Genomic DNA, 20,794 nt, shown 5'->3' on the forward strand with positions numbered 1-20,794 from the left:
ATTAAAATTTCCTAGTCTACATCCACATTTGAACTTTAGCCCCATCAGGCTTTTAAAGCAGATGAAAAAGAGATTATTTGTTTCTGTCACTTGTTTACAACTATTTTCCTCAACTAATGCCAGGAATACATTAGAAATACAGTTTAAACTAACCTCAGACATTTCTCATAATAAATTAACTACCAATATTGTTCAATGTATATATTATTACCATCTGATAATTAACATGAGGGAAATGTTATTATAGTCCAGGCCAAAATTCAACTTAGTCAAATTGGATTAAAACTACAAAAAAAAAAAAAACGGCCTCTATATTGTTAAGATTAAAACAGAATCTGGCCAGAGGAAACTTTTGTTTGAAATAAAGCCCCAAAGATCAGAACTATGCTACAGAGAATGACCACATCAAATACAGGACTTGACTAGAGGCCCTGATTCATTAGAGGCAAAATTACCCTTTAGTCTCTCCAGTAGTCTTGCAGTAAACCTTGTTATTTCAAAGTAGCCCTTTCCGTTTACCTCACTAATAATAATAATAATAATAATCTTTATTGTCTGTATGGAAATTTGTCTTATAATACACAAGTTTAATTTTGACCCATTGTTCCCCATTACCATTCTTTTTTTTAGAATCCATAAATGAAATTTGAAAATGAATGTCAGAGTGTTAAGTTCTTTTTCTTTATAAATATATTTTTGGACCAACGATAACTGCTACAATGGGGTTGTTCTGAATCTCTGACCTACTGTAGTTATGGTCTTATACATGACAATAATGGCAATGTTTTCCTATGATAGATGTAGATCTAGAACTAGCCTAGATGATCTAGTAGATCTACTAAATAATCATATCAATTAGGGAATTATTGTAACCTAACAACCCCATTGTTACACTAGAAATGAATATTATATCTTATATTCTAGGAGCTTACATTAGGTTCCCTCAGCCATCTAGCTTTAACCACAAAGTAGTGAACATCAGTGACCTGTGGATACTTCATCAGTACAGTCAGACAAGTGGCATAGTCACTGGTCAGTACTGAAACAACAACAGGAATGAAATAGACACTTGACCAATTGCTTACAAAACATAAGGGTATGTTGAAATATAAACAAAAAGAAGATTAAGCTTACGATTGTCCTTGATATACAGCAGCATGGCCACAAAAATGTAGTCCACAAGATCAAAGCCAATACCATCGCCAAATATGGCATCCCACAACATGAGGAGGTCCTGCATGGGAAACTCACGACCAAAAAGCAAACGAAGCCACCGTCTGGAATTGATGTTAAATGAACAGTAAAATATTTTTCTACAACCTAATCATCACTTTTATTTAGATAAGGAAGAAGTTTAAGGAATGGAACATTCAATTAAAAAAGAGAGGATTAATGAAATTTGTGATCAAATGAATGTAGAGGTATATATTTTTGAAATGATCATATAAAATGACATTTTGTTACAAAAATATACTATTTTTATGATAAAAACATTCTTTAAAACAATATTCAACAATGGACCACATTCACCAATCGTAAACAAACAACATTTAGTCACGTGATCTTATTGATAAAACAACAAAAAAAAACTGTCATGTTGACAACCATTATGAATTAAACATTAGATCGTAAATTATATAGAAGAGATAGATCACCACGTGGCTAAATGTTGTTTGTTTACGATTGGTGAATGAGGTCCATTAATTTAACAGTTAAAAATATATGTACATATATATACACACACATATACATGTGTCAGCCAGAATGTTGCAGATTAAATAAATTTAATTTTGCTTTCCTAATTTAAAAAAATTATTAAGAATTTCAATCAAATAGAAAATGGTCAACATCAGAAAATGTACAAACATTTTCTTGCTAAGGAATGTCTTGCAAATTTTCAAAAAAAGAAACAAAATAAAACTTATTATTATCACTATTAACACACAAACTGACTTCCTAAATTAAAGTTAAAAATGTTGGGAGCCAGTCATTATATTGGTATATAAAAGAGTTTCAGCAGTAAGTGAAAATCTTTTCAAGCTCTAGAGATTGTGGCCAGTAAAATGTCTATCCATTTTTTATTTTTTTACTCTCCCAAATGCCAGCTAAAATTTTGAAACCACTGGGTTCCAGTTAAAAGTTGGATAATTTAGCTTTCTACTTACATGCCATAAATCTGTGGTGCTATCTCCAGACGCTCCAAGTGTTGGTGAAGTTCAGGGTCAAACTTTTTCAAAATGTAGTCTTGGATTCTGGTCAGCTTGGTCACGATGACACTAGATGGGTTTAAGTCCTGAGACCTTGAGAAAGGTGTGGCATTGATCATTTCCAAGTTTCTCATTGAACCAGTCTACAAAAAAAAAAAGTAGTCAAGATTGTTAATTTGTGTACATGTACATGTCAATAATTGTTTTATTTACAAGTCAAGCCTTTATGTATAGTTACATGATATATACAATCTTTCATTAAGTTTCCTCATACATATTTTCTAGCAATGTACAAGCTAAGATATTTAAAATTAGACTAGAGAGCCAATTTGAAATATTTTCAAACTAGTTTAAATTACATCATATAGAAAGGTTTAAGAGATTGCAATGTTGTAATCAGATTGAAACTGTGCAGAACAAACAACATGATGTAATGTTTAATAATCTATGGTAGTATTTAATGATTACTATTCCAGAAAGAGTATGCACGATAAAGTACAAGATAAAGTTTCAACAATATTTGATCCCCATTACCTTTGTGTTGTAGAAGATGTCCCGAGACAGATACCAAGGCTCAACAGTCTCCATGACTTGACAAAACATAGTGCTGGGGGGAAATCACCAAAGACAAGCATAACTTACAAACAAATTGTCATTAAACTATCAAGACTACTGAAATCAAGGAACTCCAAAGAACCCAAAATGAAATCAATTTCACATGCAAACCACCAACTTACTATGCATCATGTTCCAGGTAATTGGGATCCATTACAACTTTGATGATGTCCCTGCAGATGTAACCAAATACAAACAAAATTTGTTATGTTATACATTGAGAACTTTCATTTTTAAGAGCTGGAGAGATTTTTGTTTGTTCAAATCTTCATAAAAAACAAATAGCGTGTACATGCAGACGTATCTGTGTTTCATTCTCCTTAGGCAAATGAATAACAAGACAAAAGTAGAGAAAGAAAGAACAGTCAAATTACAAATTTATAGAATATGTATAGATGTGAAATATTTTCATGTATTTGTAAACTAATTTTAACCATAACCTTTTTTTTATAAAAATGCCAGATACAAACAAGGTAATATTATTAACTTTTAAAGAAAATTTTCAAGCAAGTGTATATTTTCATGATCGAAGCTATTAGTCATTATGATATTATATGATATATATATATGATATTTAGATGTCTAGATAATAATAATAATAATAATAAACACATTAGCTAGTGTGAGTATAGAAATAAATTCAGTAAGTTGTAAAGTAACTTCATTCACTAGAGAGCTCTAGGAAGCATAAGATTATACTGATTCAGAAACCCAAACCAAGTCAGAAAGAAAAAATTGTATAGATTAACACAGGACCATATATCAAGTATTTTATATTCTTATCATTATTTTAATGCCTTTTCTCTCCAATCACAAATAAAATAATTTTTTTAAAATGAACTGTTCACCAAAGAAAAAAACTAAAAGCATAATCATTTCATTTATTTTATCAAATATACAATTAGTACATGATAGTATCAATTCATCTTTTCCATTTAATAATAACATTGCATAAAAACATTTACTTTAAAAAACGTAACCAAAACTAAGTGTGATAGATTTACGAACTCCTAGAATTATACATTGTTTTTCAATACAGTAAACTTTTGAGAGACTTGACAATGTTAATTGACAAATTTTGTACAAAGAACATCTGAAAAATTCTTTATTTAAACTTTCAATCAACAACTTTTAATCATCATTGTATAAAATTTACACCCCATTTTCTTTTTCAAAGTAATAAAGTTAAGATGGAAATGCTGAGTGGAATAATGCGTTATAAGCAAGTGTTTGATTTTGAAGACACTAATGTTTGAATAAAAAAAACTTTTAAATTATTTGTTTAAACTTTGTGAAATAATAAAACTAGCAACAAAAATGTTTTTATGAATTATGAAATGGTCATAATTCTAACCTGGCCATCACAGAGAGGTAACTGAAAAGTTTAATAAAATGTATGAAACACATTGATATAAATTTGTTTCTTTTTTTCAAGATTTACTAGCTAACTAGAATCTAAGCTTAGTTATATGAAAAGCAAACATAAGCAACCCACATGATTTTTAAAAAATTAGGTATTATTATAAAAAAGTTTGTTGTTATTTTCTGAAAATAATTATAATTTAAAATCTCTACACTTATTCTCCATGCATGGACAAGTTGAGACAGCAATAGTAATTAAAAAAAAACAGTAAAATACTGACTCTTGAAAGGGAACAAACTGGGATTGAAATGATTGTAGTAAATGTTATAAACATTTTCTTTTTAAAGCACAAGTAAGATGAATATTCCTTAATCGTGGGAAAGAAAATAGTTAACATTGGGACGACTAGAAAACAAACATGTTAATTGTACACCTTTTGTATTATAGTCAAATAAATATTCAGCCACTTGCATTTTTTGGTCTACTTTTTTAACAAGCAGTTATTATTTATTAGTAATACTATCTTAATATGATGATCCACTAAACCCACTAGTTACTTCTACATAGACATTAATAAAAATTTCTGTAAAAAAAAATAAAAAAAAAAAAACAGAGTGGAGACTCCTTTAGTTATCATAAAAGCTACCAAGATGGCAAAAAAGAAGTCTTTGTTATTTACCATTTTTCCAGCACACAGTTCAATCATCATGACCTATTAAGACTGATGACCTAACACACAGTACTAACACCATGACTTACTTGACAGACTCTATCTCACAGGCATGCAGGAATGCTTGGTGATCACAGTGAAGAACAAATATCAGTGGCGCCAGCAACTCATGCATTCCCTGAAATGATAGATGTGAAAATATTTAACAAAGGCAGCCAGATAGATTGATTGGTAACAACATTATCAGAATTTTTTTCTTTTAATTAGCATTAAATTCATAACTTTTAAAGTTTTATGTATATTCAATAATTTTATTTAATTTATGTATTTTTGATAATTTTATTTAATCTAATTTATGTACATTTTTAACAACATTATATATACTGTCCAATAAATATATTATTTATTTATTTATTTATTCAAGAATAAAAAAAAAAAAACAATTTATGATACATCATAGTATGATAAAGAAGTAGGTAATTTATCAAACATTGAAAAGGAATCTAGAGATGAAACTAAAGCAAAAGCAAATGAATTAAACAAAGGGGGAAACAAATTCTTGAATGGCTTTACAAAATGTGAAAATTTAGCACAATATGAGTAGGAAATAAAATACATGGAAATGACAAACATGAGGTGAGCCAGAGGTAACAGAGAGATATGTTACTGTCAATTTTTTATCCCCACAGCATGAGAGTAGGACTTTCAAGGCTTCCACTATTCTTGATATACTTTGTTTTACCTTTGTCTCTAACACAAAATACTATTTAAAGAGGAGTGTCACCACCTCAAAGTTGGTGTCATACAGTAGATACCCTATTTTGATCTTGCATATTTTTCATAACTCATGTTTAGGGAAAATGAACATTTTTAACCTTGAGCTAAGTAGTTACTTGATAGGCATCAGTAAGAGCAGGAGTAAGGGGCAGTCATTGAAGATAGTCACCTGAGAAAGTTATTGTAAGCAGTCACTATGGAGTTATTATAAAGTAGTTGAGATTTGTACCAGTTAACGAGTTATTACTATATTTCTATTAAGGATTATTACTGATTATTCTTGGAGTGTGTATCATATTTCCTATGTGGTGTTTTTATTGTATATATTAAACATATTGTTTGTGTCTGCTACATCAAGAGTTATTTCCTCATTTAAGAGAGAGGTATGAACGTACAAGAATGCATCCTGATAATGCCTACAATATATAACATTATAATATGAACCCATTGTCACCCAACGACCATCTAAAATAACGTGGTGGCAAGCTTTTTAAATAAAGAGTTTTTGCCTTGACATTATTATTTTGTTCCCCAAGTGATCAACAAGGCAGCAGGCACAAGTTAAACTGTTTGTGCTGATTGTAAGGAAGTGAAACAAGATTTCATAACAAACCTGTTTGTAGGAGTTTGTAGCATGCTCACGACTATAGCAAAAGAGAATATCAATCATCATTTCATTCATCCCAGTACCTCGGAAGAACTCAACTTCAGGAAAACTTAAAACACAGAAAATAAAAAACACCAATACACACACACTTAAAATACACAAAAACTTGAACAAAATATAATGTATATATATATATATATATATATATATATATAGAGAGAGAGAGAGAGAGAGAGAGAGAGAGAGAGGGAAAAAAATGGACCTGAACTTTTAAAAATGTACAAATTAACCTGACTGGGCTGGAAAAAAAGTAACTTCATTAGAACAACACTACTTGGTACAATAGCCTGGCTAGATAATAAAGTCTTCAGCAACTACGAAATAATCCGCACTATACAAAAACATTACTAAAAAGTAGAAAGCTCTATTAACAGGATAATGGTTAGAAACAAAACATAAATATGCATGCAAGTTACATTGCAATTATAGCATAAACATATAATTATTATCTGAATGTGTGGTGAGGATTCAATAAAATTGACCTAGAAGTAAAAATCAAAATTTTATTGTCTCGTTATTATAGTTTCAAAATATGTTTTGAGGGATATCAAATCATAAAACAAACAGTGACTGCAACAAACAGACAAGCTATTTTTCTTTCCTTTTTCTAGATTTAAAACAAAATTGCAAGATATAAAAAAAGATATGGGTTTGAAAATTTCAGTTTTTTAATGTTTTTTTTATGATGTAGGAAAGCAGCAGACAAAATTATATCAGAAAAAAACAACATGAAGACAGATCAACTAAGGCCTAAAGACATTTACATTGCAACACTCATCACATAACACTGAGAAGAAGACATGAAGTTGGACACTGTCAAATCATATACTGGATAAAGGACAATAATTATATAAATTAAGGCCCAAAAATCTACAAATATAGATTTTATTTTCGTAGCTCCTCAAGCTTTAAAATATAATTGTGCTTTATTCCTTATTCTTAGGCCACTCCAAAAGCTTCTTACTTTGTTTTTTTTTTAATTTAGAGTAAAAATGTTAAACATTTTAGATTTATTATATTCAAAATGACATTCTTTTCAAAGAATGTGAAAAATTTTCAGTCTTTCAAATAGTTGTAAAAATGTCTGTAACAGTGTAATTTAATTCTTAGAGACATTTAGCAAACAAAAATGCTGAATATCTTCTAGATTGGAACTGCTCCCTTTTGAAATAACCTAGCATTTAAAAAATATTTTTTTTTTTTTACAATCCAATAAAAATGTTTTTATTATTTAAAAAAATTGAAAACATTTCAGAATGTTTGTGGGAGCAGTATATCTTAGTAGATGCAGCAATGTCGAGTTATTTATTTTTTAACAAAACAAGAACAAACAAAAAAATTAGATTTATATCTTAGAAATGAAAATTGAAAAAATAATTTTCCCTACATGTCAAAGATCTTTATCACATGCATTAAAGCACTTTTCAAATAAGCAGAAAAAAAAATGTAAAAAATTACACTTTCAGGTTGAAAAGAGAAATATTTTTTCCCTAAAATTATACAATCATTCACACACCAAAAAATGAAAAAGATGAAAGTCATATTGAGAACCAAGCCACAAGTAATGCAAAAGATATGAACACACTTCAGAACAAAGTTGAAGCAGCCTATTCAACCATCATTTCATTTTCTTATCTTTGAAATTCTAAGAACAATTATTAACTAAGATTTGGATGTCTGTTGCTATCTTTATCTTTATTTTATTTATTTTTTATCACAGCGCCATAGGCCTACATTATATATATTTGTTATCAAATTAAATTATTATTATTACACTGTAAAGCAAAACAGAATCTTTAAATTTTTGTCCTCTATTAACACAATGTTCTTGGATATAAGCTGCCACAACTTTGAGATGCACACTAAATTTTATATTGCACCTGTCTATAGGAGAGTTCAGGGTTTTCCTTGGCGAAAATAAAGAGAATGTTGACCATAAGATTCCTCAGCTGGTTAGATTGGAAGAATTCAATCTTTGGATAGCTAGCAGCAGGGGAAACAATAAAGACATTTTTCATCATCAGTATACAAACTTACATTGTGGACAATATTTGGTTACATAAATATATTGTCACTCTCACAGAACAGAATAATTAACAGAATCAGCTCTAATAATAATAACATTCTTTATTATCCTGGATGCCATTTGTTTTATATTAAAGCATTGCACATAACAAAATCTTACAACATTATTGAAGGCTGTTTTGAAATATATTTATGCATATGCACTTACAATTCCTTCACACAATATTTATTTCTAATTCCATAGACGAGCAGAAAAGATAAAATAAGGAAAAAAAATTAAGTACATCAGATTACATAACAATAAACATATGTATGTCAAATAAAGACACATTAAGTCACACTTACCAAATGGAATAAATTAATAAATTCACATACATAATACTCAAACACTCTCTATCATTAGATGTCTAATATTGTTTGGTTTAAACGAATCCTTTTGTTTTTTAAATAAAAATAAAATATTTTGAAAAGGAACTTTTTTCACAAATGTTTTGCAGACTAAGATGATCTCGGTCAACAGAACATTGGCAATCAAAAGTATTCAATTATCTTGAACATTTTCTAATACATATACCACATGTAGACTATTATAAATAGTACAATTTTATAAAGGGATTATATTTAATTTCAATTTTTATTTTTGAAGTTATAAAGATGTTTTGATGACCTTCACAACTGAATCTTTTAAAACAAAGTTTAAAAACAAAACTAAAAGGGGGGGGGGGGGATGAAAACTTGTGTAAATGAGCTACTTCAACTAAAAAAGATTAAAGGAGTCGTCTCTAAATAGCATCAGGAATAGGTTCTAGTTTTACATGCACTGATAGATTCACAAGCATCATTTCAGAAGAGAAAAAAAAAGTCTCTTAACATAATGTGACAAGTTTAAGAACAAAGTAGGCAAAGAAGGAGAGATTATTTAAACTGAACCTTGGTAACTAGGTGTGACAGACTTCACAGCCTTTAATTGTTTTTTTAAAAAAAGACAGCAACTAACAATTTAATACTTGACACTTTGCAGTTTTTCTTCTTGAGATAAAGAAGATTATGACACCCTATTGTATAACACATTTCAATGTTACACTGGAGAGACTAAGAAGAATAAGAGAATAAAACTGATATCTGGAACATCAATTTGACAACAAAAGTGTATATCACATGATCAACCAGTCCCAGTCATCAGAGTTTTTCATTTGCTTTGTAGATATAAAAAGGTCTTCAGTAACTTTTTAAAAAATATTACAAAAACGCAATAACTATTGATAAAAACAAAAAACTGATACAGACAAAAAAAAAATATAAAGTGTAACTAATAGTATTTTTAAAAAAATTAAATAAAAATACAATTAAGAGGGTAACATATAGCAAAAAAAAAATGTAACGAAGAAAGGGTTAAACAAAGAAATACAGGCATAATCTGGAGCAATAAACAGCTAAATAGCAGCTAAATTGAAAAAAAAAATCAAAAGTCCCATTTAAATCTTTAAATGTATATCTGACCGTTAACAAAGCAGTGTAGATTAAATACTCAAATTCACTCATGTTTAAATGCAATTTCATATTTTTAATTTACGCCTCATTAAAATAATGAGAAGTACGTTTACAGGAACTAAAAATAAAGGATTGGAGAGACATGTTGCCAGATGGTTAGACAAATGATACAAATTGACTTTATAATACATACATATATATATATATATATATTTAAAGTGATATGTCAAATCAAAAGGAGATGTTGCCATGGAGTCAAAACAGATAAACCTTCACCATTCGGAAACAACTTGATACAAAGACAACACCAACAAAAGAAGACAAAACCCCAAATAAATGTAAGAAAGAGCATGAACCAACCATTCTTTCCAAGTATGTTTGCCAAACGTTCTAAAATGAAAGTAATTGAAGCTTTTGGAATCTTTGTTTCTACATCTCCATTTTAAAAATATTAACTTTACTAACCATGACTGTGAAGATTTACATTTTGTTTTAATGGATTGTTTCTTTTATAGATAATAGTACACCATCTTTTGATAAAAATAAAAGAGAGGGCAAACTGTATTTTTCCAGTAGAACATTTTATTGCGAAAAAAAAAAAAGAAGAATGCTCATCCAATAATAAAATGAAATAGATCCAGGTTTTGTTTATGTTGTCTTCCAGGAAACATAACAAAAAAAAAAAAAAGTTTATTGTTTATTTCAACTTAAAAAAAAAAAAATATTTAAAAAACAAACAAGGAACATTAGACAATAATATCTGTTTAATAATGATTTACCAATGTTGACATGCATAAATATTTGACTTCCTTTATTTAAGGACTGGTGGAGACATCATAATGAGTATGGTATAAAGGCAACCAATGGTGGGAAGAGTGCACACACTCAACAGTAAACTGAGCAACTAGTAAAACAGTGTATGAAGCTGAGCCACTAAATGTATTGGTCTAATGCCTTCAAAGTGAGAGACAATCATTGATAAGTTCAGATGTAACCAAAGACAGATCAATTTAAATTTTTGCATTCAAGCTGCTTTCTTTTTAAGCAATAAATTTTTAAAATAAAATTCAATTTATTTTATAACTGCAAATACGTGTGGTTTTATATGAAGTTACAGGTAACATTAAATATTTAATGTCTTAACGTAGCTATTAATGGTGGGATAGAAAGTATGAGCTTAGTAATAATACCTATAAAGTTATTATTACTTTAGCTAAGAAAAGTAATCTGGACATTATTGCTGTTATCTGAGGAATCCAACAAAGTTGTTGATTAAATGCACACTTTAAACAATGATTGTGAACAAAGACTATCAAGCTATACATATAGAACACTTACGTTCTTATTACATCCTGCTTTATAGTCAACCGCAGCTCATTGTCTTGGAAAAATTTATTCCAGGGACTCTAGAGAGACATAGAAATATCACAATTAAATAAAAAGACCTGTGAACTTGAGAATGTCACATTTAAAAAAGATTACAAATACAAGAACATAACAAAATTTTTAAAAAAGCCTACAAACATCAAATCAAAACATTGTGTAAATAAATGATAAGTTAATCCAGAGCTATACCAGGAATCAAAATGGTTGTCTATTTCCCTATGACAAAAGGACTCCTCAATTCTTACACTAAAGTATGTAAAATGTAATGTAGAACTAACAGAAAAATAGTTTAATTGAAAGGAATTAAATTATCAAAATATGAGCAGTTAGATTTCAATAATGGCTAGTTTAATCTGATGTCTGAATCAATTTCTATTATGATGTATAGCTGAAGTGTACAGCAAAAGACTGGAGGAAAAAGCTTACTTACAAGCACAAGTTCATGGTTAACAATCCTTATAATAGTAGTATTTTAAAAGGTAACTTGGAATAATTTTGTACACTTTCAAAACTAACCTTCCACCAAATGAAACTGGTGAAATAAGCAGTGATGGGAACAGACTTTTCAACAATTTTAGAAAATATTCTGCACAAGCATGCTGGGGTAGCCCAAAATAGTCACTGAATATATTTTAAAAATAATATAGTATGTAATTATAGAACAAAAAGAATAGAATAAAATGTGGCTAATCACACTACTTGTGCTTTACTATATACACAAAATAATGCATGCTAGACAATTTTTGTACATTTAAAGGAAGAACTTAATGACTGCTTTTCTTCTTTTTTTTTTCGCACTTGGAGTCTACCTTTGCAGCTGGTCCAGGCAGTCTAAGCATATGGTGCTTTCATGGCACCACCTCTCAAACAAGCATAATAAAATATTTAGGAATTTTTTAAACAAAAAAAAATGGATCTGAGGAAATTTTAGGAATCCCTAATCACCGAAAGAGACTTTATACTTCATAATTTAATACTTTTTTTTCATCAAGAAGGTTGAATTCTTGTATTTCAAATGTTGATATACAGAATTTTGGTTTTTTATTGTTTTAAAGGGAGGGAGAAGATATTTGAAATCATTAAGTTGTCCTGTGCATTTAACAACATGAAGGACACAACTGTTAATTATTTGTATACTTCAACACAACAGTATACTTGTAGCTTTTCTGTGTCTTATGTACATTAATGTAGAATACTGTAAGCCAAGAAGCAATCATTTTTATTCAAACAATTTTCTTACATTAATCAATCATGTCCTTTCTTAAAAAAATGGAAATTTATTGTATTTATATGAGGCACAGGAGTAAACCCCAACACATGTGGAGTCATTCTATTATAAAGCCAAACAGACATACTTTCGTTATGGTGTTGATATGGGATTTTTTAAAGAGGTTTTTTTAGGGATCAACTTTCTTAAATTTATTGGAGATAATATTATTTTTTTGTTATACCAACACCAACCTCTTCATCTTGAGACAGTGGGTTATTTAACGTTATATCCACAGAATCCACAGCTTTTCTCGGATTAACAATGAGCTGAAATGAAATAGATTTATGTTAGAAATAGAAATGAACATTTTTATTTCTGTTCATTTTCACTTGAAAATAGGAATCAAATAACTAGCCCCATAACTGAAATGAGTTGAACAGTGTGCCCCAGTTCTACCAGTTTTCAATAAAGCTTTAAGACTTGACAAAAAAATTATATTGTGATAAAAGAAGAAAATGAAATTAACACTATTCTGTAAAATGGGAATCAAATTAGGTAAAAGTCCTCCTCCTTCCAATTTCTCAAACATAGAAGGGACTTAGAATGCCTTTTAAAGTAATCTGACATTCAAGACTTTAATGGTATGTATGCAAACAGGACACATGAAGATCTTCAAAATCGACGCAAACAGTAGGGAAAAGTGGCACTGGATAGACCCATATGGGGAGCGAGAATAAAGGTGATTGCAGATGCCATAACACAATAGTAGTAGAAAGAAGGGTGAAAGTGCAACGGCACCTGGTGATTACAGAAACCCAACCTGTGACTGCAGCTTTGTATCAAGAATTGGTCTCTTCAGTCACACAATAAGTTGCACAGGGAAAAGATTGTCTTTCAAGACATAAAATGTCACAGAAATGGTATGTAATTTTAACACTTTTAGGTCCCTCACCTTATTTTTTAAATCTTCAAATTTGTTTCGACTCTGTTTTGTCTTCTCCACCCACTCTTCCTTGCTAGGAGGTAAAACTTCTAGAAAAAGCTGAAAAAAATTGTTTAACAAAGTCATTTGATTGTCAATTTAAATTTAGAACATTTTTAAAATTGCATCGAGAAAATGTAACTATTTGAAAAGCTGAGTGCTTACCTTCCAAATTAAACTTCTAAATCTGCTGCTTCTTAGTTCCCCTTCCATTGACTTCTCTTTTAATTTCTTCATCATGTCTGGTGTATTGAACAACTTTTCCCATTCTGTGCTATAATAGGCCAAAAATCAAAGCTGTAGGACTTTTTTTCTTTGGAATAATACTTATGAAACAAATAGAATAAGATTTTGACACACACACTCAAAAACAATATTAAGATTACAGTCTTCCCTTGACTTTCATGGGGATATGTTCCAAGACAGCCAGAGAATGTCAAATTTCCATGAAGTGAAGTGAAGACATGGTATTTAATTTGATATACATGAACAATTTTTGGATATGAACCATATTGCAAAGACATCCCTTATGTTTATATGCCCAAAAGTTTTAGCAATCAAATCATTAAATACAATTCAACCTACCTGACATAAACAATTCACATATAAATTTTTGAGTGAATCTGGTGTGCATGTATATTTTGCTTTCTATAGTTATAATATTTTTTTAGTGTAATGCATACAATTGTAAGACAAATTTCCTTATTGGTAATATTATTATTATTAAGATTTATTATACAGTGAAGGCGTTTTGAGTGGAAAGGCTCTAGTGACTTAAAGATGCTTTTTAGATAAAATCTAAGTCTCTAAGCCTTACAGAAGAGTTATGAGAACCACTGTAAGATAGACATTGATTTTTGTTGGTAATTAACTCTGATGCCAAACTCAGGTTTAAAGATAATGTTATGATCTTTTTTGTTGATGACGATTTAAAAAGCTCTGCTAGCTTTACCCACACCATTTCTCTCAATATTGAAGAGTTACTGAATATTAAGCTGCCCTGATACTTAAATGATCTATCATATTAAGGGAAATGCAATTCTCAGTAATTTGAGGGGGGGGATGAATAAATCTCAATGGGAAATTTCTATTTTCTTTGTTAGATCAAATGATGCAGCAACAACACTTAAATATCAAGTACTTGACTTCATGTAATCACTATTTCATTTGGTTAAGTATTGCGCAAAAAAAAAAGTGTTGGAACCAGTACACACATACACATGTTATTTCTATTGATAGGACAATGTTATGCCCATTTTTTTTTTTTTTGCATCTGCTTAAGAATGGTTAGGATCCTAAAAGAATATTCAAGCAATACACCCAAATAGTGGTCATTTAATGTGACATACCTATACGAGTGAGACATACTGGCTGAAGAAGATGTTGGTTGGCTGCTATCAACAAAGTCAAATTTGGCATCTGTGCGTGATCCATGAGATATGCTGTCAGAATTATTGTTGTTTTCTGAAAACATTATCAGTTTACTATCATTACATTTATATACAACTGATAATATATTGAAAAATTGTTTGAAACTCTTTTAATGGATCTTATGTGGTCTTTAAATAGACAGGTTTTACACTACACTATACTAGGACAATCTAGGTAAACAAAGTAAGAAAACGTTGACCCTAAATATATATATATATATATTTTGGTACACTGAGTAGGCTAGTCTATAATAAATTCTTTATTGTTATTACTGTTAATGATACTCAAACTGTACAACACTTAGTAAATCACAGAAAAACAAGCTCCTCATCAAACTTTAAGGATCCAGATCAATAATTATTGATGTTTTGTTATGCCCTCATTAACTTGTGATTAGCCACTGTCGAAAAACGCAAACTTAAACTCTATGGCCACATCACAATGTCCCCAGGGCTGACAAAGACTTTCCTTCAGGGAACAGTACTAGTAAAAAGAAGAAGAGGCAGACAGAAAAAGTGATAGAATAGACAGCCCTTCATTGAATGAAATTCTATCCAAGGCTAAAGACAGAAAGGAATGGAGAAAGACAGTCAACAGATCTTGTGTGGTGCCCCAACAACTCAACAGATGAAGGGATAGGTATGATGATTGTAGACAACTTTATAAAACACAAATTAACTTTTTTTTTTATTAAAAAGAATGAAATACCTGCTTGAAGATGTGGTTTTTGTTAATACTAAGTTGTTTAGTGTGAAAAGAGATGTTAAAAGAGCTAGAACTACATATAAAAGAGAAGCCAAAGAATAGTTCGAGAATGTAGGTAAGAATTTACTTTTCAGTAAGGGATTCACTGCCCAGAAATATGTGTAGAGGAGCATTATAATGTAATGGGGGTAGCGAAGCATGAGTATCAGCAGGAACAATTACAGTCATAATATTGTGTGACTTAGCGAAGCATGAGTATCAGCAGGAACAATTATAGTCATAATATTGTGTGACTTAGCAAAGCATGAGTATCAGCAGGAACAATTACAGTCATAATATTGTGTGACTTGGCGAAGCATGTGTATCAGCAGGAACAATTACAGTCATAATATTGTGTGACTTAGCAAAGCATGAGTATCAGCAAGAACAATTACAGTCATAATATTGTGTGACTATGTATATTTGTAGTAATATTGTGTAAAGATAAAAATATATTTATGTTTTATGCTCTTTGTTGCAGTAATTTAGTTTACAACAGGTCAGCTGTAAAAGCAACCAAGTAAAACATTTAATATATAAACACTCTCAGAACTAAACAAAATCATTCACCATGTCTGTCCAGGGATTTGTTGATAGTGAAGCTCTCCAATGTGTTTAAAATATCTTCTTTACTAGGAGGTCCAGACTGATCTGTATTCTTGGAAGATTTTGATGGACGCAGTTTGTCAAGAACATTCATCTAAACAAAAAAATTAATTATATACACATTTAAAACAAGAAAAACATAAAAAATACTTTTAAAAAAACAACAACAAATGCTTATATGAAGTGCAGTTGTATCAATTAGTTTGGATGAGTCATGTAATTAAATTTGTAATTGGTCAAGACCAACAACAATAAATCTGTACGATTAGAAATATTTTTACCAATTGTTTTTGTTTAGTGCTATTTCATATTTTTAGCTTTCTCAATTCAGTATGATCCTATCACTTATCTGGACCAGTTGGGAAGGGAGGGGGGGGGGAGAAGGAGAAAGAAAGTTATATCTGGGTGGATTTTACTGTAATTGGTTTTTAAAAGCATTTACACAAAAAAAAAGAGAGGGGGGAATGACCTGAATTCAAACTAGTGACTCATGCCTCAATGGGCCGATGTACTAACCACTCTGCTAGTGAGGTACTTAAAACTAGAGAAGATTGTATAGTTATACATTGTTTGTTTCACTTTAGAGCGGCGACCTATAAAGGCGACTAATTCTGCTGATACCACCACTTCAGTCTAGTACAATTTCTTTCCCTTGTTCAAGATACCAAACAAAATAATTAATTACCAATAGTTAATTAACTAACTGGTTCATTTTTTAAAATTTATTCTTGTGTTGTCAGGTAAAAGAAATAATTGTACAAATTTTCAGCTTGATAGGGTGTTGGAGAAATAACATGTACATACTTTTTTACCAGAAAGACAGATATGAGTTAATATTTAAGCTTTGTAAAAAAAATAGAGCAAGGATAAAAACACATTTTTTACTCTATGCTAGAACACGTGCAAGAATTTCATAGAGAGATACAATAAAGAATTTCTGTAGTTACTTTTCATTACATTATCATGAGTTCGTTTAGAAAATATATTACAATTATTTTTGTTTAATAAGTACCAGGTAGTTAATTATTACCTTCACAAAGCAAATTTCTCCAGAATTATAAAAACCAATGACTTTACAGCTAAATGTTCTGTTCTTGAAGCCCAGAATCAATTAAAAAAGAACTGTTCATTTTACAAGCTAAGAAAGATGCAATGAAAAAAAAAAACTTGATTAAATGTTTAATTTCCTATTTAATAAATGCATAAATAATTGCTATATGAAGTAATCAACAAACTTCTTGCAAACCACACAATAGTTTTAATTCTAGGTTATCATCCTAAAACATTACAATTTATATAAACCTGTAATACCTCTCTCCTTCCAGTATATTTTAAAATTAAATTTAAAAATTTTCTTACTCAAATTCCATGTCAATGATAGGTCACTTTATAAAACCTTTGCAATGATGGAAAACTTCGACCCCAAGACTTGGAAATCTTTCTATAGGTATAAACTATTAGATACTATTACCCCAGAGGATTTAGTAAATATCAAAACTAAATATATTTAAAAGGTTATCTATCTTAAAAGAAAAGGATGTCAGATGCCGTAAAACATCAAACAATAGATGTGTTCATACATATCAAACAATTATATCCATATCAGTATTAGCATCAAGCATAGCTCAGTCCCGCATTTCTTAACTGTTTTTTTTTCTCTCTCTAAACATCCCGTCAAATTAATTTTTTCTCAACCCAACTCTATGTCCCCAAATACAGACCCATTAATTTTGTTGTCACCATTGCTTTAAAAAAAAATGTTTGACTGTATTTCAGGGTAATTATTTCGAGAGATAGTGCACATTGACAGAGATGAAAAGCTGCATGTGAAGACATTAGAATTTCCCTTTTTTTTTAAACATAAAAAGCCATTATTTCAAGTCTCTTTAATTTGGACCACATCTATATATATTTAGCAGTATCAAGAGAGGGATGAAGAATCTATGTTGAATAAGAAACCAGTCAACTCTGCTTACCAGAATATTTTATTTATTTAATAATATTCGTTAATTGTCAAAGGGTATTTTATTTTCTAAATAGATTCTTCTAGATGGGAATATTAATATGAAGGTCACCGTTCATTATCTTTCTTTTTCTTCATTGTTTCTTTCACACCATGGTCCTGCTGAGAAGGTAATTCATTTTTCCGTTCTATACAATGACCATTTTTGCATTAAGCTTCACCGTACTTTTTCATTTAAACCTAATGAACTAGCATAAATTTTACTGGAACAAATATGTCTTCTTAAGATTGTAACTGTTTTAAATAGAAATTATATTAATTATTGCTTTGGTTTGTAACCGAACACATATATAAATAGTTTCATGCCTGTCTGCAAAATTATCCTGAAAGAGATAATCTGTCATTTCTGTTAAATTAAATAAGAGTCAAACACTCCCAAACAGTAATCCTTCTTTAAGGACTCAGCTATGGGGGATACAAAGATATGAGATCTGAAGATCAAATAATAAATGTCCTTTAAAATGGCATTTTATTATATCTTTTATGTTTACATTAATGCTTAATTCCTAATCAAATTTATTTAACACAAAATATAATTTCTTATTCCACTAAATAAAAAAAAATCAATGTTTTGTAATTAAAAAGCAGAACTGCTAAACTTTTTTTCTGAATGCTATCTTGCCATTATACGCCCATTCATCAACAATAACTACAATGACATTGAAATTACATTATATTTCAGACTCGTATTAAGGATATTCCAAATTCAAACCCTGTCCACGTTCATACTGAAGGAGGTTTGGTCTGAGGAAATGTCCAAAGCCAAAACTTACAAGTGAATCTTAAAGATACTTGATCATAATCTTCAAATCTCAAGGTATGTCTGAAACAAGTCAAGTATCAATACTTAATTCTAGATTCAATTTGGATCATTAACAAGACGAGGGTGACTAAAAAAAAAAGAAACTATAGATCTATTAGATAAGACCTTTAAAAGTAAATCTATACTAATCTATATTAGAATTAAATTACATAGATATGAGTAATATAATGTTTAAGTTAAATGTAGTCTAGAGGAGTCTAGATTAGTCACTATTCTAGATCTAGAATAATCTTGATAAATAAATCTAGATTTAGATCCTAATAGAATTTTAATAGATCTATCATCTAGCTAGTTTAGTAGTTACATTACAATCATTACATGATAAAAAATTACTAGTCAGTATTGGCAGTAGACAGTCTAACAGGTCCAGTCTATAAACTATAATCTGTATAATAATAATATGTTACTGTTTCTAGATCTAGATCTAGAGTAATCTAGATTTTTCATTTATTTATGACTAAATTAACTTATTGAAAACTTATTGTGTTGACCTAGGGTTGTTAAGAGTTAATAAGAAATAAGACTAACTGTCACTAACTCAATAATAAGTCCTAATAAGTCTAAGTAAGTTGACTAAGACTTAAGACTAAGCCCCTGCTGGCCCCCTGCCTTAGCCTTTAAATTTTAATAGTAAGTTTAAGTAAGCCTATTTTAAGTATTTATTTTATTTTAATACTTGTAATTATTTCAATTAAAATGATAGTCTATCTAGAGTAGAATTACATCTAAAATAAAATAATCTAGACTCTAACTGTAAATAAACAAAAATAATAACAATCCATGAGTCATCAACACGAAGAAAGCTGACTACAACACTACGAAAGCTTGACTACGCAAGCCACAGTCGATATATTGATCAACAAGGGTTGAGAAAGTAATTTTAACTTAAAGGCTGGGGGCGGAAAGGCGAAGTTAGAAATAAACCGCGGTAACTGGTTTCATATTCATATGCTTAAATTTAGACAATACGTCAATAGGAATAACAATCACAATGAATACGGTAATCATCGCCATCGGTGTAAATCTAGATCTATATTGATCTATTATAGTTTTTCGCTTGTGATACGGTTTTTAAATCTATCTAGAGACTAAATCTCAATAAGACTCTAGATATAGAGTCTAGATCCATAAAAGAGTTGAAAGTTTGTAAGCTATCCAAATATGTGCCATGAAATAGATATCCGATATTAATATCTAACTTGATTATAATATATTCATTGTCATTGTAAAACATATGTTACAAGATTTAATGTAGGTCGAATTTATCAATGACAACATAAATGTCGTGTTGACGGCTATGATAATCCTGGAATGTTTGCACTGTATTGTTGTTTATATCAATAACGTCCTTTTATTCATAGCGCCCAATCACATTAATTGAACTAGTGTTAAAAATAAATAAATATTGACTTTTCGATTCGGAATATCGAATACATTAGAAAGTCGAGTATCGCTTAGCGAGAAGTCGTAATCGAATTATACAGGAGCACCAAGCAAGGAGAGAGAGAGAGAGAGAGAAAATTGAGAAATAAAATGATGAAAGTCAAGAAGTTCTAAGATTTTGATCTAGATTCTAGTGTCCATCAGAGTTTTTAAATCTTAAATAATAATATTCTTACTCATAACTATATCTAAATCAACGGGGGTGGTTTCAGATGGGTGAATAATGTTTTGAAGGAGAAAAAAAAATGAGTCCGAGTGCGGAATGGGAGATATGCAGCTGATGGGTTGCTGCCACGCAGTGTATGATAATAGCTTTTACCACGTCTCGGGG

General features: G+C 29.9%; 1 protein-coding gene across 14 annotated transcripts in view; it reads right to left on the reverse strand.

Moving 5' to 3' along the window:
* LOC106054772 (TBC1 domain family member 5-like) overlaps positions 1 to 20,514 on the reverse strand; it is a 33,692-nt gene extending 13,178 nt beyond the window's left edge. The window contains exons 1-18 of one of the 14 annotated variants that reach the window (XM_013210788.2): positions 20,262 to 20,514; positions 18,971 to 19,020; positions 17,205 to 17,312; positions 16,139 to 16,268; positions 14,743 to 14,857; positions 13,559 to 13,667; positions 13,364 to 13,453; positions 12,663 to 12,737; positions 11,154 to 11,221; positions 10,176 to 10,205; positions 8,180 to 8,282; positions 4,945 to 5,033; positions 4,177 to 4,197; positions 2,945 to 2,995; positions 2,742 to 2,814; positions 2,166 to 2,350; positions 1,135 to 1,277; positions 933 to 1,039 (exon numbers count right to left, since the gene is read on the reverse strand). In XM_013210788.2, the coding sequence (XP_013066242.2) occupies positions 933 to 1,039; positions 1,135 to 1,277; positions 2,166 to 2,350; positions 2,742 to 2,814; positions 2,945 to 2,995; positions 4,177 to 4,197; positions 4,945 to 5,033; positions 8,180 to 8,282; positions 10,176 to 10,205; positions 11,154 to 11,221; positions 12,663 to 12,737; positions 13,364 to 13,453; positions 13,559 to 13,667; positions 14,743 to 14,857; positions 16,139 to 16,268 (1,389 nt within the window). In that variant the 5' untranslated portion in view covers positions 17,205 to 17,312; positions 18,971 to 19,020; positions 20,262 to 20,514. Of the gene's footprint in view, positions 1 to 932; positions 1,040 to 1,134; positions 1,278 to 2,165; positions 2,351 to 2,741; positions 2,815 to 2,944; positions 2,996 to 4,176; positions 4,198 to 4,944; positions 5,034 to 6,245; positions 6,349 to 8,179; positions 8,283 to 10,175; positions 10,206 to 11,153; positions 11,222 to 12,662; positions 12,738 to 13,363; positions 13,454 to 13,558; positions 13,668 to 14,742; positions 14,858 to 16,138; positions 16,269 to 17,204; positions 17,313 to 18,867; positions 19,021 to 19,743; positions 20,205 to 20,261 lie in introns of those variants that run through there. The other 13 variants (XM_013210793.2, XM_056045528.1, XM_013210784.2 and 10 more) reach the window with 13 other exon arrangements.
* Positions 20,515 to 20,794: the final 280 nt, after the last annotated feature.

The sequence above is a fragment of the Biomphalaria glabrata genome, chromosome 11, assembly GCF_947242115.1.
Source record: "Biomphalaria glabrata chromosome 11, xgBioGlab47.1, whole genome shotgun sequence".
Classification (NCBI taxonomy): domain Eukaryota; kingdom Metazoa; phylum Mollusca; class Gastropoda; family Planorbidae; genus Biomphalaria; species Biomphalaria glabrata.